The sequence below is a fragment of the Mercenaria mercenaria genome, chromosome 12, assembly GCF_021730395.1.
Source record: "Mercenaria mercenaria strain notata chromosome 12, MADL_Memer_1, whole genome shotgun sequence".
In the NCBI taxonomy this organism is placed as follows: Eukaryota; Metazoa; Mollusca; class Bivalvia; order Venerida; family Veneridae; genus Mercenaria; species Mercenaria mercenaria.
The window spans coordinates 6,658,649-6,680,961 of record NC_069372.1 but is presented as its reverse complement, the minus strand read 5'-3'; the positions used below and the strand labels follow the sequence as shown (position 1 = coordinate 6,680,961).

At 36.0% G+C, this 22,313-nt stretch overlaps 1 protein-coding gene across 1 annotated transcript in view; it reads right to left on the bottom strand.

Annotated features, from left to right (window-relative positions):
* LOC123533642 (developmentally-regulated GTP-binding protein 1) overlaps positions 1-20,535 on the bottom strand; it is a 32,750-nt gene extending 12,215 nt beyond the window's left edge. Inside the window, exons 1-3 of the mRNA XM_045315373.2 lie at positions 20,397-20,535; positions 5,207-5,372; positions 3,193-3,323 (exon numbers count right to left, since the gene is read on the bottom strand). Of these exons, the coding sequence (XP_045171308.2) occupies positions 3,193-3,323; positions 5,207-5,372; positions 20,397-20,435 (336 nt within the window). The 5' untranslated portion in view covers positions 20,436-20,535. The remainder of the gene's footprint in view (positions 1-3,192; positions 3,324-5,206; positions 5,373-20,396) is intronic.
* Between the last annotated feature and the right edge of the window lie 1,778 nt (positions 20,536-22,313).

Genomic DNA, 22,313 nt, shown 5'->3' with positions numbered 1-22,313 from the left:
TATGTATACAGTATAGTAACAAAAAACAAAGTCCCATAACTATGCAGAATATTTATCTAAAAGAATGTAACATGCACCATGCACAACTAGGGTTGGTACTGATCACTTGTGTGAAGTTTCATTAAATTGTGTGCAAGGGTTTGGTAGATTAGGCACGCACAAGATTGCATATGCAGACTGTATGTAAACAAGAAACAAAGTCCCATAACTCTGCAATTTTTGTCACTGAAAGAACCTAACATGCCCCATGCACAACTACTGTTGTTACTGATTACTTGTGTGAAGTTTTATTAAATTGTGTTAAGGGGATGAGGAGAGATGGTGCGCACAAGATTGTGTCTATGTATATAGTATAGTAACAAAAAAACAAAGTCCCATAACTCTGCAAATTTTTCTTCTGAAAGAACCTAACATGCCCCATGCACAACTACTGTTGTTACTGATCACTTGTGTGAAGTTTCATTAAATTGTGTCAAGGGGATGAGGAGAGATGGTGCGCACAAGATTGTGTCTATGTATATAGTATAGTAACAAAAAAACAAAGTCCCATAACTCTGCACATTTTTTTTCTAAAAGAACCTAACATGCCCCATGCACAACTACTGTTGGTACTGATCACTTGTGTGAAATTTCATTAAATTCTGTCAAGGGGATAAGGAGAGATGGTGCGCACAAGATTGCGTCTACGGACAGACAGACAGACAACCTGAAACCAGTATACCCCCCCTTACAACTTTGTTGTCGGGGGGGTACAATAACAAGAGCTGTCAGTGGACAGTGCGCTCAACTATTCTCAGTGCTTGATAGTATAATATAAGCAAAGAGTAAAACTTTAACATTACAATAAGCATATTCTAAGTCAAAAAGTGGCCATAATTCAGTCAAAATACTTGATACAGCTGCCTCCTCCTTTTTACAGACTGGGGTCATAATGGTAAACAAGTATGCAAAATATGAAAGCAATATCTCAATGGACTTTGAAAATATTTGGGGTGGTACGCAAACTTTAACATTTATTCTAAGTCGAAAAGGGGCCATAATCCAGTCAAAATGCTTGATAGAGTTACCTCATCCTTTTACAGACTGGGGTCATGATGGTAAACAAGTATGCAAAATATGAAAGCAATATCTCAATGGACTTTGAAAATATTTGGGGTGGTAAACAAACTTTAACATTTGTGTGACGCTCACGCTCACGCCGACGCCGGGATGAGTAGGATAGCTCCCCTATTCTTTGAATAGTCGAGTTAAAAATGTATTGTGTTATATACTGTTTTAATTATAGAGTACTCAATTTGGGGGATGTTATCAAGTAATTACTGGTGCTGATATGTTTGCATGTGAGAACCATTAATCGCACTGAGATTCAGAGGACACGTCAGTCAATTGCCTGTGTTATGAAAGACACAAGCAGATATTTTCAATAATATGTTTTAATATAATAGATATATAAATATTAAATAAGCATTATTAGAGAGAAATACAACAAGCAAATTCGATGAATTGGAATCCCTCGCCGAAAGGGTCAGAGTTGGGGAACAGCAAAAAAATATATCCAGCAAAAAGTTAAGAATGTTACCAAGAAGCAAATAATTTCATTAGTCAAAATCAAATTAAAAGAAAATGAATGGTTTGTTTGGGTGGGGGGTGGGGTGAGGATACAACAGTTTACATGTTGATTATAAAGATTGATAGAAAACGAAAAATGAAAAAAAAAAAAAATATATATATATAAAAAATGGGGGGGGGGGGGGGGGGGGGGGGGGGGGGGGGGGGGGGGGGGGGGGGGGGGGGGTGACCAAGGTAAGGTGGTGACCAGGTGTAGGTACACAACATCACATGTTTATAATAAATGTTCATGGAAAAGAATGGAAGAAGTTTAATGAAATTCTTCCAATTGGTTGGTTTGTTATGTACAGATCTGTGGATTTTTAAACATTTAAAGGGCAATAACTATATGGAAAATTGACCAATTGAAAAAAAACTTGAAGGGCATCGTCGCAGTATCTTGGTTCATGTCTACTTCAAGTCTGATGAAATTCTACCTGCTAGTTACTGAGAAATGGCTGCAGACGGACATGTTTCATTAAATCAAGGGCAATAACTCTGAGGGAAATTGACCTATCAAAAAAAAAACTTGACGGCATCAGCGCAGTATCTTGGTTCATGTCTATTTCAAATTTAATGAAATTCTACCTGTTAGTTACTGAGCAATGGCTGCAGACAGACATTTTTTATTAAATCAAGGGCAATAACTCTGAGGGAAATTGACCAATCAAAAAAAAAACTTGACGGGCATCATCGCAGTATGTTGGTTCATGTTTATTTCAAGTTTCTTGAAATTCTACCAAGTAGTTATTGAGAAATGGCTGCGGACGGACGGACAACGCCATTTCAATACCCCCCTCCCGATTTCATCGGCGGGGGATAATAAAATACAATGGTACATCATCACACAAATACACACAGAATGCCTCCAAATTGCGCGAAATGGCGCGCATGATTTCTGAATTTTCCAGGGAAGCATGCCCCCGGACCCCACTAGCCCCATGCCCATTTTTGACTGCCCCATGCCCTTTTTCCATCCTGGATACAACACTAACTTATGTTATTTTTCTTTTCCATTTGTTAAAACTTTTGATAAATTGCACATATCTTGTATTGTATTTAACTTTTAAAATTGGTTTCCCAGACATTCTGTTCATCAGACAGAACAACTGCGACATATCTACGAAGAAATTTCTGACAGCATCAGCACGAAACAGTGGCATGTTATCACTAAGTGGTGTTATCGTAACTTTGGTGCCTTTCCTTGCAAAATGAATGTCATAATTTCTAATCGTACAAATAGGGAGAATGTAAATATGTAGTTGTATACCTCTCACTGCGGAGCTGTTGCAAGTCTAATCATACATATCAGTAACAACAGGCTAAGGAAAACACGGTCTTTATAACCCTTACCATGCTAAATTTCTATAATAAACTTGTCCATCTTTGAATTTGGATATAAAAGGAGTGCTTACCAAAAAGATACTGACTGAATAGCGAACAGTGCAGATCTTGATCAGACTGCACGGATGTGCAGGCTGATCATGATCTACACTGGTCGCAAAGGCAGAATCAATTGTGTCCAGTATGATAAGGGTTAAGATATGTGATCACAATTTCAGCAGTAGAGCTGTGAAAACCTACCTGTATTTTAGCCCCCTTATACCTAATGACCCCTGGCACTGTAGTAAGGGTAGTGAACTCATAGGCTGCCACCTCAGAATATACGCCAGCCAAATTACTCAATAATGTTGACTTTCCAACTGACGGAAAACCTACAATAAATGTAAGCATAATACTGATAGAACGTGGAACTCTTCTTTTTGTTTTCAAAAGGAATCAATGTTACTTGTTGTATTGTACGGTACCTTTTCTGATTTTACAGAATAAAACAATGCAAAAACCTGCCAGTCTTACTTAACATGTCTACCCCCATACAGTTTCATAAATCATAACCGATCACCTTCAATTTCAATTTACAATGTATACAAAAAATCCAGGTAATTCTAGGGTAACCTCACATTTAGCAATAATCATTTACAAACAAGAGGGCCACGATGACACTAGATCACATACTTGAGTTTCACAGCTGGCTGGGAATAATTTTGATAGAGGCTCACGCAATGAAAATTTCTATGAAATAATTTTGGAATTGGACCAGCAATTTCTAAAAAGACGATATTTTCCCACTATTTTCACATAAGAACCACTATTTATACTATAGGGAAAAGTGATCATGTCCTCTAGAAGCTATGTTTTTGATAAACCAAAATAATCTGTACACCGTTTGTGTAGTGTCACTAAAGGAACAGTTTGGTGAAATTATTTCAAAATAGGACCAGCAGTTTTTACTTTTGCTCTGGCAGCCATTATTGTTGAAAAGTCAAAAGAATCTGTACATTGTTGGAGGCAGGTCCCTGAAGAAAGATTTAAATTGAATTTTTTTAAGATAGGAACACATCATTTGAAGACACTTTAATCGTATGCTCTAGTGGCCATTTTTTTCAATCAGAAAAATCTGAATACTCTTGGTGGAGGGTTCCCCAAGAAAATTTCTGTGAATTTCTTTTTTAGCTGACCAGTGGTCAAAGGAGATGTCTATTTTCAGCTCTGGCAGCCATGTTTTTCTAAAAATTGAAACAACTTAGACAACCTCTTGGTGGACTGTCACATAAGGAAATACTTCAAACTGGCAAGCAGTTTCTGAAGAGAAGTTTTTTTACAGCTTCTACTAAATATATACATGTATAGGTGAAAAAGAGTGTACCCACTTGTTTCTTGAACAATCAAAATAATTTTATCACTCTTTGTGGATGGTACCTATAAGGAACATTTCAATAAAACTGTTTCAAAATCAGGCTAGCAATTCCTGAAGATAAAGAAAGGATACTTTCCTCTCCCCCTGGTGGCCATGTCTTTTTTTTTTAATGAAGAGAATGGATCAAAGGGATCTGGTTACCAGGTAAAGGATCACCTACGAAAATTTCAGTGTAATTGTCTTGATATAAAGTAAGCTGTTTATGACAAGAAAGTTTTCAAAGTATCCACAAGTCTACGATCATACAAGAAAAATGCACCCTGCCCGTCTACCCCCTGGTGGCCAACTTTTTTAACTTGCTGATTTTTTTAAATGCTGAATGACCTGAAGAAATTTGGTAGGTCAATCAAGAAACATTTAAGAAAAATTATTTCAACATCCTGCTAGCAGTTTCTGAGAAGACTCTCAAAGTTTTCACTACAACCATATAGAAAACACACCCTGGTGGCCATCTTTTTTTAAGGCAGTTGTAAGACTTGGTAGAAGGCCAAGTCAAAGAACAAGTGTGAAATTATTGTAAAGTTAGGCCATCAGTTTTTCAGAAAATTTATGAAGTGTTTCCTTTATGTTGCAATGACTATATAGATCAGAATTCTGCACAGATGACCTAGACTTGAAGAAATCTGAAACGGGAAAACCTATGGAACATTCCTCTTTAGTTTGGTAGAAATCGCATAGTGGTCCAGAAGTAAATGTTCCTTAAAGAAATTGCGGATAGCGGAACAGTGGGCATAAAACAATCCTAAAAGCTCATCATGAGCATTTTGTGCCTAGGTGAGCTCAAAAATATTTTACATGTAAACTTTCTAAATGAAATCAATATTTTAGAAGCATATTTACCAACAAAACCAATTCTAGCATCTCCTGTTTTTGCCACATCAAAACCTTCACCACCGCCGCCACCTCCACCCTTTGGTTCAATCAGTTCACGTTTTAACTTGGCAAGACGCGCCTTCAGAAGACCAAGATGACCCATTGTAGCCTTATTCTTCTGTGTACGAGCCATCTAAAAACAGATACTTTAACTTCTTAAAGATATTACTACTTTAATCAGACAAATAATAATGAAACAGATAGTCACATGATTCAAACCAAATGAATAAAACAATTGTTTAACATTGAAAAAAAACAAAACACTCATATACCAACTGTAAGTTTTATGGGACAGATATATTATATCTGGATACATCAATATTGAATTTCTCTGAAATTATTTGACATAAAAGAATTAAATTAAACCTCCTATTCAGTTTTCTTATCTCTTCTTTTACCTGTTATTTAGACGTGCAACACAATTTATGATTATGATACAGTGATGCACAGAAGAAAATTGTCTTTGAGAAATTCTAACGGTATTTTATTTTAGACGAGTTTGCAAAGTATGACAGCTGTGATATAGTTAATAAGTTTACACAAGTGATGCAGGTACAAGAAGGTTGGGGAGGCGTGAAAATTATAAAATAGTTATGAATTCTTTAACCCAAAATTTGTATATTTAGAGTCTTTTTATCTCAAAAATGGCTTAATACAGGAAATTTCCATCGGTTCAACAAAAAGGCATATACATTATTATCAACAAGAGGACCATGATGGTCCTGAATCGCTCACCTCTTCCCACATGACCCAGTTTTGAGTATGACGTCGTTTTTTCTATTATTTAACATAGTGACCTAGTTTTTGAGCTCATGTGACCCAGTTTTGAACTTGACCTAGATATTATCAAGATAAAAGTTCTGACCAATTTTCAAGAAGATCCATTGAAAAATATGGTCTCTAGAGAGGTCACAAGGTTTTTCTATTATTTGACCTATTGACCTAGTTTTCAAAGGTACGTGACCCTGTTTTGAATTTTACCCAGATATCATCAAGGTGAACATTCTCACTAATTTTCATGAAGACTCATGAAAAATATGGCCTCTGAGAGGTCACAAGGTTTTTCTATTTTTATACCTACTGGCCTAGTTTTTGACCGCACGTGACCCAGTTTCGAAATAACCTAGATATCATCAAGGTGAACATTCAGATCAATTTTCATGAAGATCCATTGAAAAATATGGCCTCTAGAGAGGTCAAAAGATTTAATAATTTTAGACCTACTGACCTAGTTTTTGACCGCAGTTGACCCAGTTTCAAACTTGACCTAGGTATCATCAAGATGAACATTCAGACCAACTTTCATACAGATCCCATGAAAAGTATGGCCTCTAGAGAGGTCACAAGGTTTTTTTATTATTTGACCTACTGACCTAGTTTTTTAAGGCACATGACCCAGTTTCAAACTTGACCTAGATATCAACAAGATGAACATTCTGACCAATTTTTATGGAGATCCATTCACAAGTATGGCCTCTAGAGAGGTCACAAGGTTTTTCTATTTTTAGACCTACTGACCTAGTTTTTGACCGCACATGACCCTGTTTCAAACTTGACCTAGATATCATCAAGGTGAACATTCAGACCAACTTTCATACAGATTCCATGAAAGATATGGCCTTTAGAGAGGTCACAAGGTTTTTCTATTATTTGACCTACTGACCTAGTTTTTGATGGTACGTGACCCACTTTCGAACTTGACCTAGATATCAACAAGATGAACATTCAGACCAACTTTCATACATATCCCATGAAAAATATGGCCTCTAGAGAGGTCACAAGGTGTTCCTATTATTTGACCTACTGACCTAGTTTTTGACGGCACGTGACCCACTTTCGAACTTGACCTAGATATCATCAAGGTGAACATTCTGACCAATTTTCATGAAGATCTCATGAAATATATGGCCTCTAGAGAGGTCACAAGGTTTTTCTATTTTTAGATCTACCGACCTAGTTTTTGACCGCACGTGACCCAGTTTCGAACTTGACCTAGATATCATCAAGATGTACATTCAGATCAACTTTCATACAGATCCCATGAAAAATGTGGCCTTTAGAGAGGTCACAAGGTTTTTCTATTATTTGACATACTGACCTAGTTTTTGATGGCACGTGACCCAGTTTTGAACTTGACCTAGATATCATCAAGGTGAATGTTCTGACCAATTTTCATGAAGATCTTGTGAAATATATGGCCTCTAGAGAGGTCACAAGGTTTTTCTATTTTAGACCTACTGACTAGTTTTTGATGGGCACGTGACCCAGTTTCGAACTTGACCTAGATATCATCAAGGTGAACATTCTGACCAATTTTCATGAAGATCTTGTGAAATATATGGCCTCTAGAGAGGTCACAAGGTTTTTCTATTTTTAGACCTACTGACCTAGTTTTTGAAGGCACGTGACCCAGTTTCGAACTTGACCTAGATATCATCAAGATGAACATTCTGACCAACTTTCATAAAGATCCCATGAAAAATGTGACCTCTAGAGTGGTCACAAACAAAAGTTTACGGACGCACGCACGGACGGACGACGGACACCGCACGATCACAAAAGCTCACCTTGTCACTTTGTGACAGGTGAGCTAAAAACTGGCAAAGCTTACACTACTGCACGGCACAGTTGCTTAAACCTTATTGACTTTGCCTTACTTGCACAGATTTTCAGCTGCGACATGTGCAATAAACAGTTTCCAAGTAAACACAGGGTTTAGATTAGCGCTCGCTAACTCAAAACAAGAGGACCATGATGGTCCTGAATCGCTCACCTCTTCCCACATGACCCAGTTTTGAGTATGACATCGTTTTTTCTATTATTTGACATAGTGACCTAGTTTTTGAGCTCATGTGACCCAGTTTTGAGCTTGACCTAGATATTATCAAGATAATAATTCTGACCAATTTTCATGAAGATCCATTGAAAAATATGGTCTCTAGGTTTTTCTATTATTTCACCTATTGACCTAGTTTTCGAAGGTACGTGACCTTGTTTTGAACTTTACCAAGATATCATCAAGGTGAACATTCTCACTAATTTTCATGAAGATCTCATGAAAAATATGGCCTCTAGAGAGGTCACAAGGTTTTTCTATTTTTATACCTACTGGCCTAGTTTTTGACCGCACATGACCCAGTTTTGAAACTGACCTAGATATCATCAAGGTGAACATTCAGATCAATTTTCATGATGATCCATTGAAAAATTGGCCTCTAGAGAGGTCAAAAGATTTTAATAATTTTAGACCTACTGACCTAGTTTTTGACCGCAGTTGATTCAGTTTCAAACTTGACTTGCTAGATATCATCAAGATGAACATTCAGACCAACTTTCATACAGATCCCATGAAAAGTATGGCCTCTAGAGAGGTCACGATGTTTTATTATTATTTGACCTACTGACCTAGTTTTTTACGGCACGTGACCCAGTTTCAAACTTGAACTAGATAACATCAAGGTGAACATTCTGACCAATTTTTATGGAGATCCATTCATAAGTATGGCCTCTAGAGAGGTCACAAGGTTTTTCTATTTTTAGACCTACTGACCTAGTTTTTGGCCGCACATGACCCTGTTTCGAACTTGACCTAGATATTATAAAGATGAACATTCAGACCAATTTTCATACAGATCCAATGAAAAATATGGCCTTTAGAGAGGTCACAAGGTTTTTCTATTATCTGACCTACTGACCTAGTTTTTGACGGCACGTGACCCACTTTCGAACTTGATCTAGATATCATCAAGATGAACATTCAGATTAACTTTCATACAGATCCCATGAAAAATATGGCCTCTAGAGTGGTCACATGTGTTTTTCTATTATTTGACCTACTGACCTAGTTTTTGACGGCACGTGACCCACTTTTCGAACTTGACCTAGATATCATCAAGGTGAACGTTCTGACCAATTTTCATGAAGATGTCATGAAATATATGGCCTCTAGAGAGGTCACAAGGTTTTTCTATTTTTAGACCTACTGACCTAGTTTTTGACAGCACGTGACCCGGTTTCGAACTTGACCTAGATATCATCAAGATGAACATTCAGACCAACTTTCATACAGATCCCATGAAAAATATGGCCTTTAGAGAGGTCACAAGGTTTTTCTATTATTTGACCTACTGACCTAGTTTTTGATGGCACATGACCGAGTTTTGAACTTGGCCTAAGATATCATCAAGGTGAACGTTCTGACCAATTTCATGAAGATCTTTTGAAATATATGGCCTCTAGAGAGTTCACAAGGTTTTTCTATTTTTAGACCTACTGACCTAGTTTTTGAAGGCACGTGACCCAGTTTCGAACTTGACCTAGATATCATCAAGATAAACATTCTGACCAACTTTCATAAAGATCCCATGAAAAATGTGACCTCTAGAGTGGTCACAAGGTTTTTCTATTTTTAGACCTACTGACCTAGTTTTTGACCGCACGTGACCCAGTTTCGAACTTGACCTAGATATCATCAAGATGAACATTCTGACCAACTTTCATGAAGATCCCATGAAAAATGTGACCTCTAGAGTGGTCACAAGGTTTTTCTATTTTTAGACCTACTGACCTAGTTTTTGACCGCACGTGACCCAGTTTCGAACTTGACCTAGATATCATCAAGATGAACATTCTGACCAATTTTCATAAAGATCCCATGAAAAATGTGACCTCTAGAGTGGTCACAAGCAAAAAGTTTACGGACGCACGGACGGACGGACGGACGACGGACACTGCGCGATCACAAAAGCTCACCTTGTCACTTTGTGACAGGTGAGCTAAAAAGCAAGTAGATTATAAACAATGCGAGTACAAAATCTGGCAGTTAGAGCTGCAACAATTCACTTAAAAAGCTCGATTTGATTAATTTTTTACTTATTGCTTCTATTTAATATTTTGTTGTATATTTAAAGGGTGTTTAATCATTGCAAAAAGTATGAAAAACTAGTATAGTAATTCATCAAGAACAAATTTTAATTAACAAAACTTCCTGTTGACATATTTTAAATAACAAAAAAAAAAACACATCACAAATTCATATATACTACAGAAACTAGTCTTGCCAACTTAAATTCTAACACATCGATGGTGTGTTTCCTTTTCATTATGCTGCATAAGATTGGTCGTACTACCGGACTTAGGGTAACTTACATCCGCATAACACATTTTACATGACTGTGGCTTTTAGTTCTGATCCCCCTCGGAAACCAAAATTTCCCACACCCTTGATTTGATTTTCTTCGGAGCGTCACCATGTTACTTGTATAGTCTAGTAAGAATGCAATTCTATTATTGATTGGATGCCAGATTTACCTTTGACCAATCGTACGCCACTAACAAAAGCCGACATGTGTAGAATGCGGATACAACGGGCCATTTGCGGCCTGCATATTTAAAATGCAGATCGAATCGAACTTTGAGGTGTCTGTATCAAATCAAATCAGCGAGTTTAAAACCGAAAATTATGATCTGTACACCAATACACAAAGTCAGAGGCGTACAAACTAAAAAGGACTTCTGATATTTTCAAAGGACGACAAAATCAATACACCGTGACGTAACTTCACTCGAATGACGTGATTAGCTCCGCCCCGAGACTAATCAAAGCGGTTTAACTCTTGATGATTGACAGCCTCATAAAGGCTGCTGGCAGTGTTTGAAGTGCGAGACAGACTAGTGTGAAAGCATCGTGTTTGATAAGAGACCATCTGTAAATGTAAACCGTTATCCAGATCAGTTGACATGTTTAAAAGGTGCTAATTGCCGACAATAAAACATTACATGCATTTGGCTCGGATTAAGTTGGTGAAACAAGCTCCAAAGTCGGAAGACAAAGTAACTAATTGTGGAAAATATATTGCTAATTTCAGCACAAAAAACCTCAGCAAGTAACTATATTCTTCTAGCAAATGACATTTCACATCCAGTTTAAATTAAAACATTTTTTTCTGATTGGTATTAAATTTGCTACTTACTTTGGATTTTCGTAAATGATAAATCCTACTTTTACAGTATTTTTTAGAAAAAAAAAACATTCAATTTGTCTCCTATTAAGAACTGATATCTCTGACACATTTTGATGATAGCCTGAAATAAACACCAGCACATGGCAGCTAAACTTGTGAGTGTCCGTAAAATTTTCCTTTATTGATTTTCTCTGATGTGGGATGAAAGTTAACTGGTTGGGTATTGCCAGGTGAATGACGTAATTTGACATAATTCTACTCTAAATAAAATGTACTTTATATCTTTTTTAAGTAGATTTTCGTTATGTAGCTGAACAACAGTAAGTCTGTTGATTTTAATAAAATGCTGACTGTTGCTAACGTGTAATAAAACAATAAAATATTTTTTGATAAAATGTTTTCCAATCGTTCTAGTGGTCCTTTTCTCTAAATTCTATTACCTCTTCTTCTTTTCATTCGTGACTACACTGTCAGACCAGTAGCCTCGATGAAACTTGTGGTTTGCCGCAGATCCTCAATGCCTCCATAGTTTCTGGTGGATTGAGGTATTTATCGGTCAAGTGGCAGCTCGCTCCAGGCCCCATGTTCACAAAACATTTTTCGATCTCAGCTGAGTTTGAGTTTGAAATTCTAATATCAGTTTCACCAAAACTTCCAGGTTAAATTCTAAATGAGACTGACCATCAGTACCGAATAATCACTTTGAAATAGTTATCACCTTAAAATTTAGTCTTAAATATGATATTTAGATATAAATGAGAAATTAAGTTTCATTATCAAACTCAGCTGAGACTGAAAATGTTTTGTGAACACGAGGCCTGGTCATGCCTTTTACATCTCTTAAGTATATGATCTGCAATCTGATCTTCTTCACCACATGGACAAGTTGGCGATGATGTCAGTCTGTATTTCTTGTACATGTGTGTGGCAATTGGTCTGCTGATGCGTCAAGTGTGGTGTGCTGTGTGTTGTGTGCTTGTCACCTTCCGCTTTCAGCCTCAACCGCTGGCTAGCCTTCTGGTGAAAAAGGAGCCGAATGTGTAAGTCTTCCCTGCCAGTACATAGCCTCTCTGCAGATAAGCCCTTTGCAGTGCCTCCAAGTTGGCGCCACACGGTAACTGAGCACCTTGCAGCCTCAGGCAAAACTGCAGGGGACTCGGAGGAGGTCTGCCCCCAGACATGTGGCATGCCAGGCCCACCTGTGTGTGGACACGCCCTGATGCCTATGAACAGACCCCCAGCTATAGGACAAATAGCTCCTGTGTTCCCAGGATAGGGTTTTAACTCGGAACTAAGGGTGAGGTAACCCCGAAAGAAACGGGAAACTACTCCCCGCGCTTACTGTCACCGCTAAAATCTAAGATTGCCGTTACGTTCCGTAAAAGATCGATGGTTTATTTTTCTTTCAAACAAAATTAATTTCATATAAATTTAAAAGTATTTTGATGAAAGAAATGTTTATAAATCACAAAAATTATGATACTAATTAAAGATTGAGAATTATCTTTAACCGAGATCAAACTGTGAACAACATAATTGACACGAGGTGACACGTTAATTGCCGGTAATTATTGGCTATTTGTTTGTGACAAAAAGACTATCACACCTTTTGTTATTGGTTTGAATTGAGAAGCTCATGTCATTTTGAAAAATACCATTACGAATATTAAATCAGCTGCTGTTTATTTATTCAAAATAGTTAATTAAAAAGGTAAAAACAACAAATAAAACTATTTTATTGTTTTATTTTCGAGAAAACAAAAATCGATAGTAACCGTGAGACCGATACTGCTCTCCACCGCGGAGATAAAATTTATTACCAGTGTCGATGTAAACTCTACTTTCGTTTTCCATCCACCTCAAAATTGACCAAAAATGTTTTTTTTCCCAGGATTTCGGGCCAAAATCGGGGATGCGCATTATACACGGGTGCGCATTATACATGGGTATCTACGGTAGCTATAATGCCTATTGCTCGATTTTTACACACGTGTATATATATTTTCTTAATACTCTATTGTTAACATCTAAACATATTTTATTATAATTTTGAATATAGAGTGGCTGCTATTATAACTTGGATCATTCTTACACTTACTCTCTTTTACAGCTAAAATTATGAATAAAACCAATAACTTTACATGACTGCGTACAGTGATTTATCCTCCATTATTTTGGTCCTTTGAAGTTTTGTGGTCCTTTGAAGTTTTGATGGTAAGATTGCCTGTCACAATTATAAAACAATCTCACCATCTAATTATTTTGACTAACCTGGTGGAATAGATAAACCGTGACTTAGTCAAAATAATTCAACGTTCAGACTGTTTTATATTTGTGACTGCAATCTAAACGTCAAAACTTTGAAGGACCAAAATAATGGAAGTTAAATCACAGTACAAAGTCATGTAAAGTTATTGGTTTTATATGGCAAGTAAACACATGGTAAACATTGATCGTGTACGGTACATACAAAGGTTTAAATCACCAGAAAATTTTGGACATTATTTAAAGGTCCATTACTAAGGGAAAGTGAGTTGGCAATTTTTTTCATAGCCAGTGCATAGACTTCTGCAAGACACTAAATAATGAAGATTGGCAGGTCAAAATTTACAGAAGGTCTTTGGAACTCAAAGAAATGTATGTGTATTATGTTGAAATTTCAATGAATCGACAGAAAGACCCCCCAGGTCTTTTTAACTTTCTTCATACTTCATAGAAAAATAATTGTACATATACTGCGATTTATTTCGAATTTCTACATACCAACTTTCATTTTCCAATAAAATGAAATAGTTTCTGTGCTTTTTAAAAGAAATTAAAATATTCACTTTCCTTAGTATTGGACCTTTAATAGCGAGCATAGCTCGCGAGCAATTGCGCAAAGCGCAATTGCGAGCACGTAGCTCGCCTTACGGCAATGTGTAGGCGAATATAACAAAGGTGTGCCGAATGGAGAAAAGTGATGTAGCTGAAAAATTTTCCTCTCGTCTGGGCGCCGCCATTTTGTTCTACTTCCGTCAAAGTCGGGAAAATTGTTGTTGTTGTTTCTTTTAATTTTATATTTGAGTTACAATCTCTATGTTCATTAGGTGTCTTTATTTTTAAAAAAGTTATGTTATGGAAATAATTTCAATTTTGCTTTTATTTTACTAAGTGCGTGTCCCTACAGGACAGGTGCTCACAGGAAATGCTTTGTTGGAAGTGAATACAGAACTTTATTTGATTGCTGAATATTATCCATCACTTAAAAATAATGCAAGAAAGATTTCCAGTTGGTAGAAAAAAATATGATTTTCTTTTAAAAGATCAAGCATTGGCCAGAAAATGGGATAAAATGTCATAAATAAGCATAAAGCCATAAGAACGCCAAAATAGGTAATGACGTCACCGTGACACCGGCTTTCCATAAATTTTGCAACGTATGATATTCGCTGTTACAGGTATAATGACACTAAATTTTTGTTTCTTTTCAAGTGAATAGGTTCTCGGAATTGTTTTAAGCAGTGAATAGTTTCTTTGTCGTTTACGCTACGCTTGCTCAGAGGCTTTAAATTGCCTTTTTCATATTAACTTTTACATAGATTAATGAGGAATTAAAACCCCTTTTGATACATGTAAGTTTTATTTTAATCTATGACCAATTCGTGAAAAATTGGCATTTAAACATATAGCATGTAAAGCGTCGGCAGCGATGAAAATTTCATTGAAGTTGCTTCAACTATTTTGGTCTTTTGAGTGTTTGACGTGAGTGGGGATACTGCCCATATGAATAAAATATCTCAATATTTCCTAGGCTTGCGTCAAATTAGTTGGACTAAACCGTGACTAAGAATGTAAAGATTTGTGATAAATTAGGTGTTATGTTATCAACTCTACAGAATGACTGAGAGTGTGAAACTAACTTTCAAAAATAAATTTGTTAATTGATACCTAGACATAATCAGGTCTAGGAAAGTGGAGTATTTACAGATTAGGCCATCCTTAAAAAATTGTTTGTTTGCAGTAACGCGACCGACTCACGAAAATCGCCGCGACTCAAACAATTTTTTAACCCAAAACTCGGATTTTTTTTTTTTATCGGTGCCGTGTTTTTATTCTTTCCTGTTTCGTTATTTCTTTTGGGTAACTATTTGTATCACTAAGTTTTTCTAGACAGTGTTCGTTGAGGTTCAACTACATGAATAATCGATATGACCGATAAGAAACAAAATATGTGAATGTTACGCTTTCTGTATACCGCTAATTAACAAGTGACACAAATACGATAATAGGCTGCTCTTCTATGCATTGTTTATCAATTAACTTTTACACATTGATCAATAAATACCTTTGGCAATGACGGACATTATTGTACCAAATACAAACCGCGAGAAGCCCACGTGTCAGTCGGCGCGTGGCATGATTGACATCTGCCAGAAGCTGATTAATATACCAAGCTCCGCCTACTGCCATACTTCCGCTTATGGCGGCGAACAATATTGGAATTCACCGGGATTTTGATTGACAAGGGGCAGTACTTTCAAACTCGAGACGCATAAAAGAAAATTTCCTCGGGTCAAGCCGACGCACGGGACATTTTTTTGTGCGGGTTAAATACGAGTTTTTCTCGATACGTGCGAGTGAAAACCCAGAACCTCGGGTCTACCGAACGCCCTGCCGATTTCCTGATATACTACAAAAAATTCATGCAAGAAGTTGTTTAGAAAATTCCACATGGACAAATCGTGGTACATAGTGTTATCTGTGCAATACTGCAGACGTTTTAGATTTGTAAAATAATGATTTTTTCTCGTACGTAAAACAGCTGGGATAGATAAATTCTTGGATATCATTCTATCATAATTTCTCAAACAATTTTGCAAACAAATAATAATTTTAGTTTCGATCTTTTGTCGTTGCGTAATATTTTTAATCTGCCCCGAGGATAAAGTGCAGTGACACTGCACAAGTCACTTGGAAAGAGCACAATAAACGTCAAAAAAATTAGACAAACAAAATTTTCTTACCTGAAAATTTATTTATAAAAGTTAAACATCCTTTCAATGCAATGACTAAAACCAGCGAAAGAAATCCATAATGTTTACATTTCTAGATTTTCCTATTTAAGTGAAATTAAATTTCCATGGGTCCACTTTTTCCTATTTTTCAAAACCCAGACTTTAGAAACATAGTTATTATTACTGAAACTTTCTGTGACTTAAATAATGTAACTGAAATTCATGCAAATTTTTGACACCTGCCATCAGAAACTGGGTTTAACCTGTTTGACAACTGTTTCTTTTAATGTGTGCCGACAGTAGCAGATCAAAGAAGACACTAGCAGATCAAAGAAGACTTGTATTCTGTGTGATGTCATAGTGATGTCACTGCTATTGACATGTATTTAATTCAAGAAGTGACTGTGAAATGATTTTATGGGTTTTTGTGTTTTGACTTTGAGTGCATAAGCACTGGGAGCTTGATTTATTTTTTTGCTGATATGGAATTAACCTAGCTTTTTTTAATTGTATTCATATTCAGATTAGGCTTTTCTTGGTTAAGGCAATCATTGCAAGAGTGACAAAAAAATTATAATTTGCAGTTTAATCACATTAGATTCACAATGATAAGAAATTAGGTTTACATTGAAGGTTAAGAAAACAGAATCAGTGATATTTTCAGTGAATTTGTTATTTACTTTAAATCAATAGACTTAAACAAAGACAGGAAATAATAAAAAAAAAAAATAAGTATATTTAGTTCCATTTTCAACTTGCATGTCATGGCGCTATTAAAAATCTTTCCACGTTTCCCTAAAATCACTCCACCTCTCCCTAAAATCTCTCCACTTCTCCATAATCTTAGCTGAGGAAGAAATGACTTCTCCCTAAAATATTAGCCCTGAATAAACAATGTAAAACAATTAAGTATTGTCTAAAAATTACATGATACATAGGCTTTGAAGGAGTGCGGTGCTAGTAATCAGACTCAGGTCTACAGGGTAAAATATCAAAGAATTTTGCTATGTACTTCAATGCTGTCCATTGGAGTAGGAATCCTAAGGAATGTAATGTTTTTTTATTACCCCAGCCAGTGCAAGGACATTCAAAAGGTCTCGCCAATTATTTTTGTTTAATATATTGATAATCTTAAATTTTTAAGTTTCATATGGAGATAATAAACTCTGTTTCTGACTGGTGTCAGGCTATCTGTTATTTTTATTGTTATTAAAAAGGTGATATTAATATTAGTATTCATACTATGTGAAAACTATCACCCTTGCAGATATGTTACAATCAAGTTAGCATTCTACAGAGAAGTGTTAGTACCCAAAAGGTGTATAAACCAGAGGGTTAAAAAGAAAATGCAGGTGTTGTACAATTAGCATACAAAAAAAAAAAAAAAACCGAAAAAAAAAAAAATCCCTACCTACCTACCCACACTAAAAATTCTGGGTCGCGTTACTGCAAACAAACAATTTTTTAAGGATGGCCTTATCTGTAAATTTACAGATAATCTATAAATTTACAGATTTTTCAATCTGTAAATTTACAGATTGTGTGTATGAAAACTGATGAAATTACATTTATCCTCAAAACCGCAGCTTGGAATTAATTGGTTTATTTACAGCATGCATAAATTAAGGTCATTTGTGGGTTTCAGCCATTTTTGTTGACTTTGAGTTTTTGGCATTTTAGGAAAAATCAAAGTCAACAGAAATGACTGAAAGTTACAATTGACCTTTATTTATGGCAGTGGCTAGAGAACCGGAATCGGTTCCCTAGACTGCGAACTTATTCGTCCGGAACTGGTTCTCTAAGCAAAATACCGTGCATAGGCTAGGGAACCGGAATTTCATTTCTATGCATAATGCTGCCGAAATCCACATTGTTTCTTGGTAAGTGTCATGCATATTATTATCTTAATTAATTTTACTATTCCCTTGCATTTAACTGCGTTTACTGTCTCCAAAAGTGTACTCGCCGCATATATACCGTGTCTGCCGTATTGGAATGATATAAACTAGTACGAATAAGTGCATGAACTATACTTCGCAGTTTTTAAATGTTATTAAATTTTGCTTTAAACTTTTACTATATTTAAATTATTTAAATATAAAATAATATTGGTTTGTATTTGCGTCATTACATGTTTATAGATGAACAAATTAATTTAATTGCCCTTAAAACTTCATACAGATTCTTTAAATACTGGTTTGTAACACCTCGGCATTTCACGTTCAAAGATATGTAATCAATACTAATTAACAGAAATTATTTAATTTGTTTTAATCGTTTTTTTATTGTCTTACACCTTTTAAGTTTAAATTTCAAGTTTATTTCGGCTTTCGCATTCATTCCAGTGCTCCAGCTAGCTATTTACAGCAGGGCGCATCGCCCGTTCCGAAATTCGTTCCGCCCTGTTGCCCCGCCAGGCACCCTGCCCGTTTTTACAACCATTCATTTCTTTTTTAAGCCAAACTTCCCTTTTTTGCCTCAGTGATTATAATACACTGCTTTATTGCCCCCTTTTTATCGAGTGATACACGCCGGGGGGCATTGACATAATTAACAAACAATTACCTGCTGTAATCGTGCCCGAGGCAGACCATGATATTTTAGACTGCTCCACTAGCAATTAAACTAGCATTAAAATCACTGAACCTTAGTGTTAAAACAGTTTGCAAACCAGTCTGAAATCATTATCATTCCACGCCACCTGTCAAAGTGTACTTTCGTTTTCGGTAATATAGTCGTAAATACCCCTTTATACATATCTGAAACTTAAGTCCAGACAACAGACATTTAAATCTAATTAATAAAAAATTATCACAATCAAATTTAAATAGGAAAATATTTTGATTTTATCTTTTTACAAGTTTTTGAAATCGAAAGTAGGTTGTCGTCTGTTTTGTGAAATTGCCGATTTTTCATGAATATTTCTTTGAAATTAGTTTACTAAGATGTAATGACAGGGTACACTTTAATGTCAGATACTGTAAAATGCTGTTAAACAGTCTCTGCATCATAATAATTTTTCAAAAATATTGTTTAAACTGGACATTCGACGACTTTTAGAAAAATGTGTAACCATATCCGGATATAAAATTTTGGATACCCGGAATATGTCTATTACAAGTGCTAAACTTGCTTTTAGACTGTTGTAAGTTAAAAACTTTGCCTGATTTCATTTATTTAAGTGGAAGTTTAAACTTTATTTTCTGTATATAATATGTTGCAGTATAAATTTATAAATATCAAGTAGCCTACATGGAGAAGATGTGTTCTGAAATTGTAACAAAATAGGCCTAAACACATAGATATTTTTATTCAGTATGCAATTACAAAGAAATGTTACAAGTTGAAAATCAATGCCAAGTAAAATACAAACAGCAGAATTTTTAGTTAATAAATAGGTACATTAGAGATGACAGACATAGCCTATTAAAAGACCATACCTAAAGTGTGCCAAAAACATGTCTAAATTATGCCAAATTCCATGTCTAAAGTATGTTAAAATGAACTGTATGCATGGACCAGTTATATTTTTCCCCGGGGGAGCACGGTCCCAGACCGACCACCACCCCAGAATTGCCCTTTTCAGGCCAGCACCCTGCCCTTTTTTAATCCTAGCTGGAGCACTGCATTCGTACTAGTTTATTTTATCATTCCAATATGGCGGACAGTATGCGGCGAGTACACTTCTTGAGATACAGTAAACACAAATAAATAACAGGGCATAGCTTGCTGAAATAGTAAAATTAATTAACTTATTAAGATAAGAACATGCACATGATACTTACGAAAAGAAACAAAGTGAATTTCGCCAGTTTATGCATAGAAATAAAATTACGGTTCCCTAGCCTATGCACGTTACTTTGGCTAGAGAACCGGTTCAGGACGAATAAGTTTGCTGTCTAGGGAACCGATTCCGGTTCTCTAGCCACTGCCTTTATTTATACATACCATAAGCAAATCAATTAATTTCAAGCTGCGATTTTGTGTCTAAATATAATTTTAGCAGTTTTCAAACACTTGATCTGTAAATTTACAGATTGAAAAATCTGTAAATTTATAGATTATCTGGAAATTTACAGATAATCTGTAAATACTCCACTTTCCTAGACCTGATAATCAGGCTAATGAAACCGTCCGCTGACATATACATTGAACATTAAATGGACAAGGACTATATTTCGCATTTTGTTCTTATACCTCAGCTTCAATTTCTGATATTTTTTCAAGGATCCCCATTTTGATTCGTCAAAAATATGTACAAGTATCAACAAAATGGCAAAATGTGGCCGGCCGTCTTTCGCAACCGGAAGTCGGAACCAAAACGGTGAACAGTTAAATCTAATATTCATAAAAATCACATTTTAAATACCAAAAAGGATATTTCCAGCCTACTGTATACGAGTTAAGACTGAACATCATTAGTTCTATGATGTAAATTAAAAGCATTGAGTGAATTGCCTGATCCCTGAAATTATCTAGCTTACAATTCAAATTATTTAAAAAGTATTGGTACACAAATAATTTAGTTATGGAGTATCAAGTCAAAACGTCCTCTGGTCAGAACACCTCTAGTCAATACAACCCACATGTTGGACAAAACACCCCATATTTGGTTTAGAATTTGGTCAAGCACTCTCTATCAAACACCCTCTATTATGTTTTTATATTTTTCATATTTTTTAATCTATTTTTATGAAATATTTTGTATTATATACTTTTCAATTTATATATTACTCAAAATCAATTCAGTTATCAACACCTAAATTAACTTAAGCAACACTATTAACTGTACATAGTTCTGCATTTATTTAGCTGTATATTAAGGCTAATGACTAGTACCAGGCGCCAAAAACTCATTAATCACCAGTTATAAGGTGTGAACATTTGAGAAAGGATGATTTTTTCTACAATCAACATTTGCTGCAAATTTAATTACACAAATACGAATATCTTCGTAGGTATAATTTGCAGAGCCCTCACTGGATCATCGTCGCAAATGAGTGTATGTACAAGAGCTTTATGAGGTGAGCAATATAGTGCAGAGGTAAAAGCAGATAAAAGCCTATATCCTGTACATAACAAATAGAGGCTGGCAAACCCTGCTTTGAAAGCACCTAAAGTCTGGGTTGTGGCGAGATGCTCCGGTAGTTGGTTCCAGTCTGAAAGTCTGAAGCCTGTTGGAAAGAAAGAGTACCTGTATGCATCATTATCGGAGGGTATGGCTTCGGGTGGAGAGTGCAGACGGATGGAGGAGAGAAGCCGATGGGATCTCTATGAGTCCATGAATGATGCTATACATCATGACTATCCTGGTGTCAGCTCTCTTGTAGAGGTTTCCATTCCAAGTCGGCCATCATCCTTCTGGTGCTGCTTGTAGTCTTGTAATCCCCAATGACAAACCATACTGCCCTACGGTGTACCGCCTCCCAACTTTTGTATGCTTCTGCTGGAATGAGGGTCTCATGTGGCTGATCCGTATTCAAGGATGGGTCTTACAGGCTTGTGTAGCACTGGACTTTCGTGAACTTTGCACATCTGGCAAGGTTACACCATAAGAAACCTAAACTATTCTAAACCGAACCCTAGGGAACACATGAGGTCACTGGAAAGTAATCGGAAGAATAATTCCCGGTGATCATTTTCTGGCTTCTGTTGGACAAGAGACTCTCAATCCATTTTAAGGTGCTGCCATGAATGCAGTAGTGGTGGAGCTTCACCAAGAGGCGATTGTGTGGCACTTTGTCAAATGCTTCACTAAATTCAATTAGTACAGCATCTATCTGAATAGGATTTTTTTAATTTGGCGTAAAATATCTTACATTTGTTTATAGCCAATATAATATCACAATACAATGAGAAAATAATATACTATTTTGATATTTCTTAATATTCGAGTCCCGGTATCAGTTGTTCCAGGTCTTAAGAAGTAAATACGGTTGTTTAGCAAGGGAGTTATCATTTTGTTTACGTATATTTGTCCAATATCTGAGCATATTCATAGCCTTGGGTAATGTATAATCACCCCTTGGATATGGTACCTGCTTTTTAATTTTGTCTTTTGACAGTTCCTGTGATACGCAGGCTCCATAACCTCAGATCTCCTTCCTAAATTCC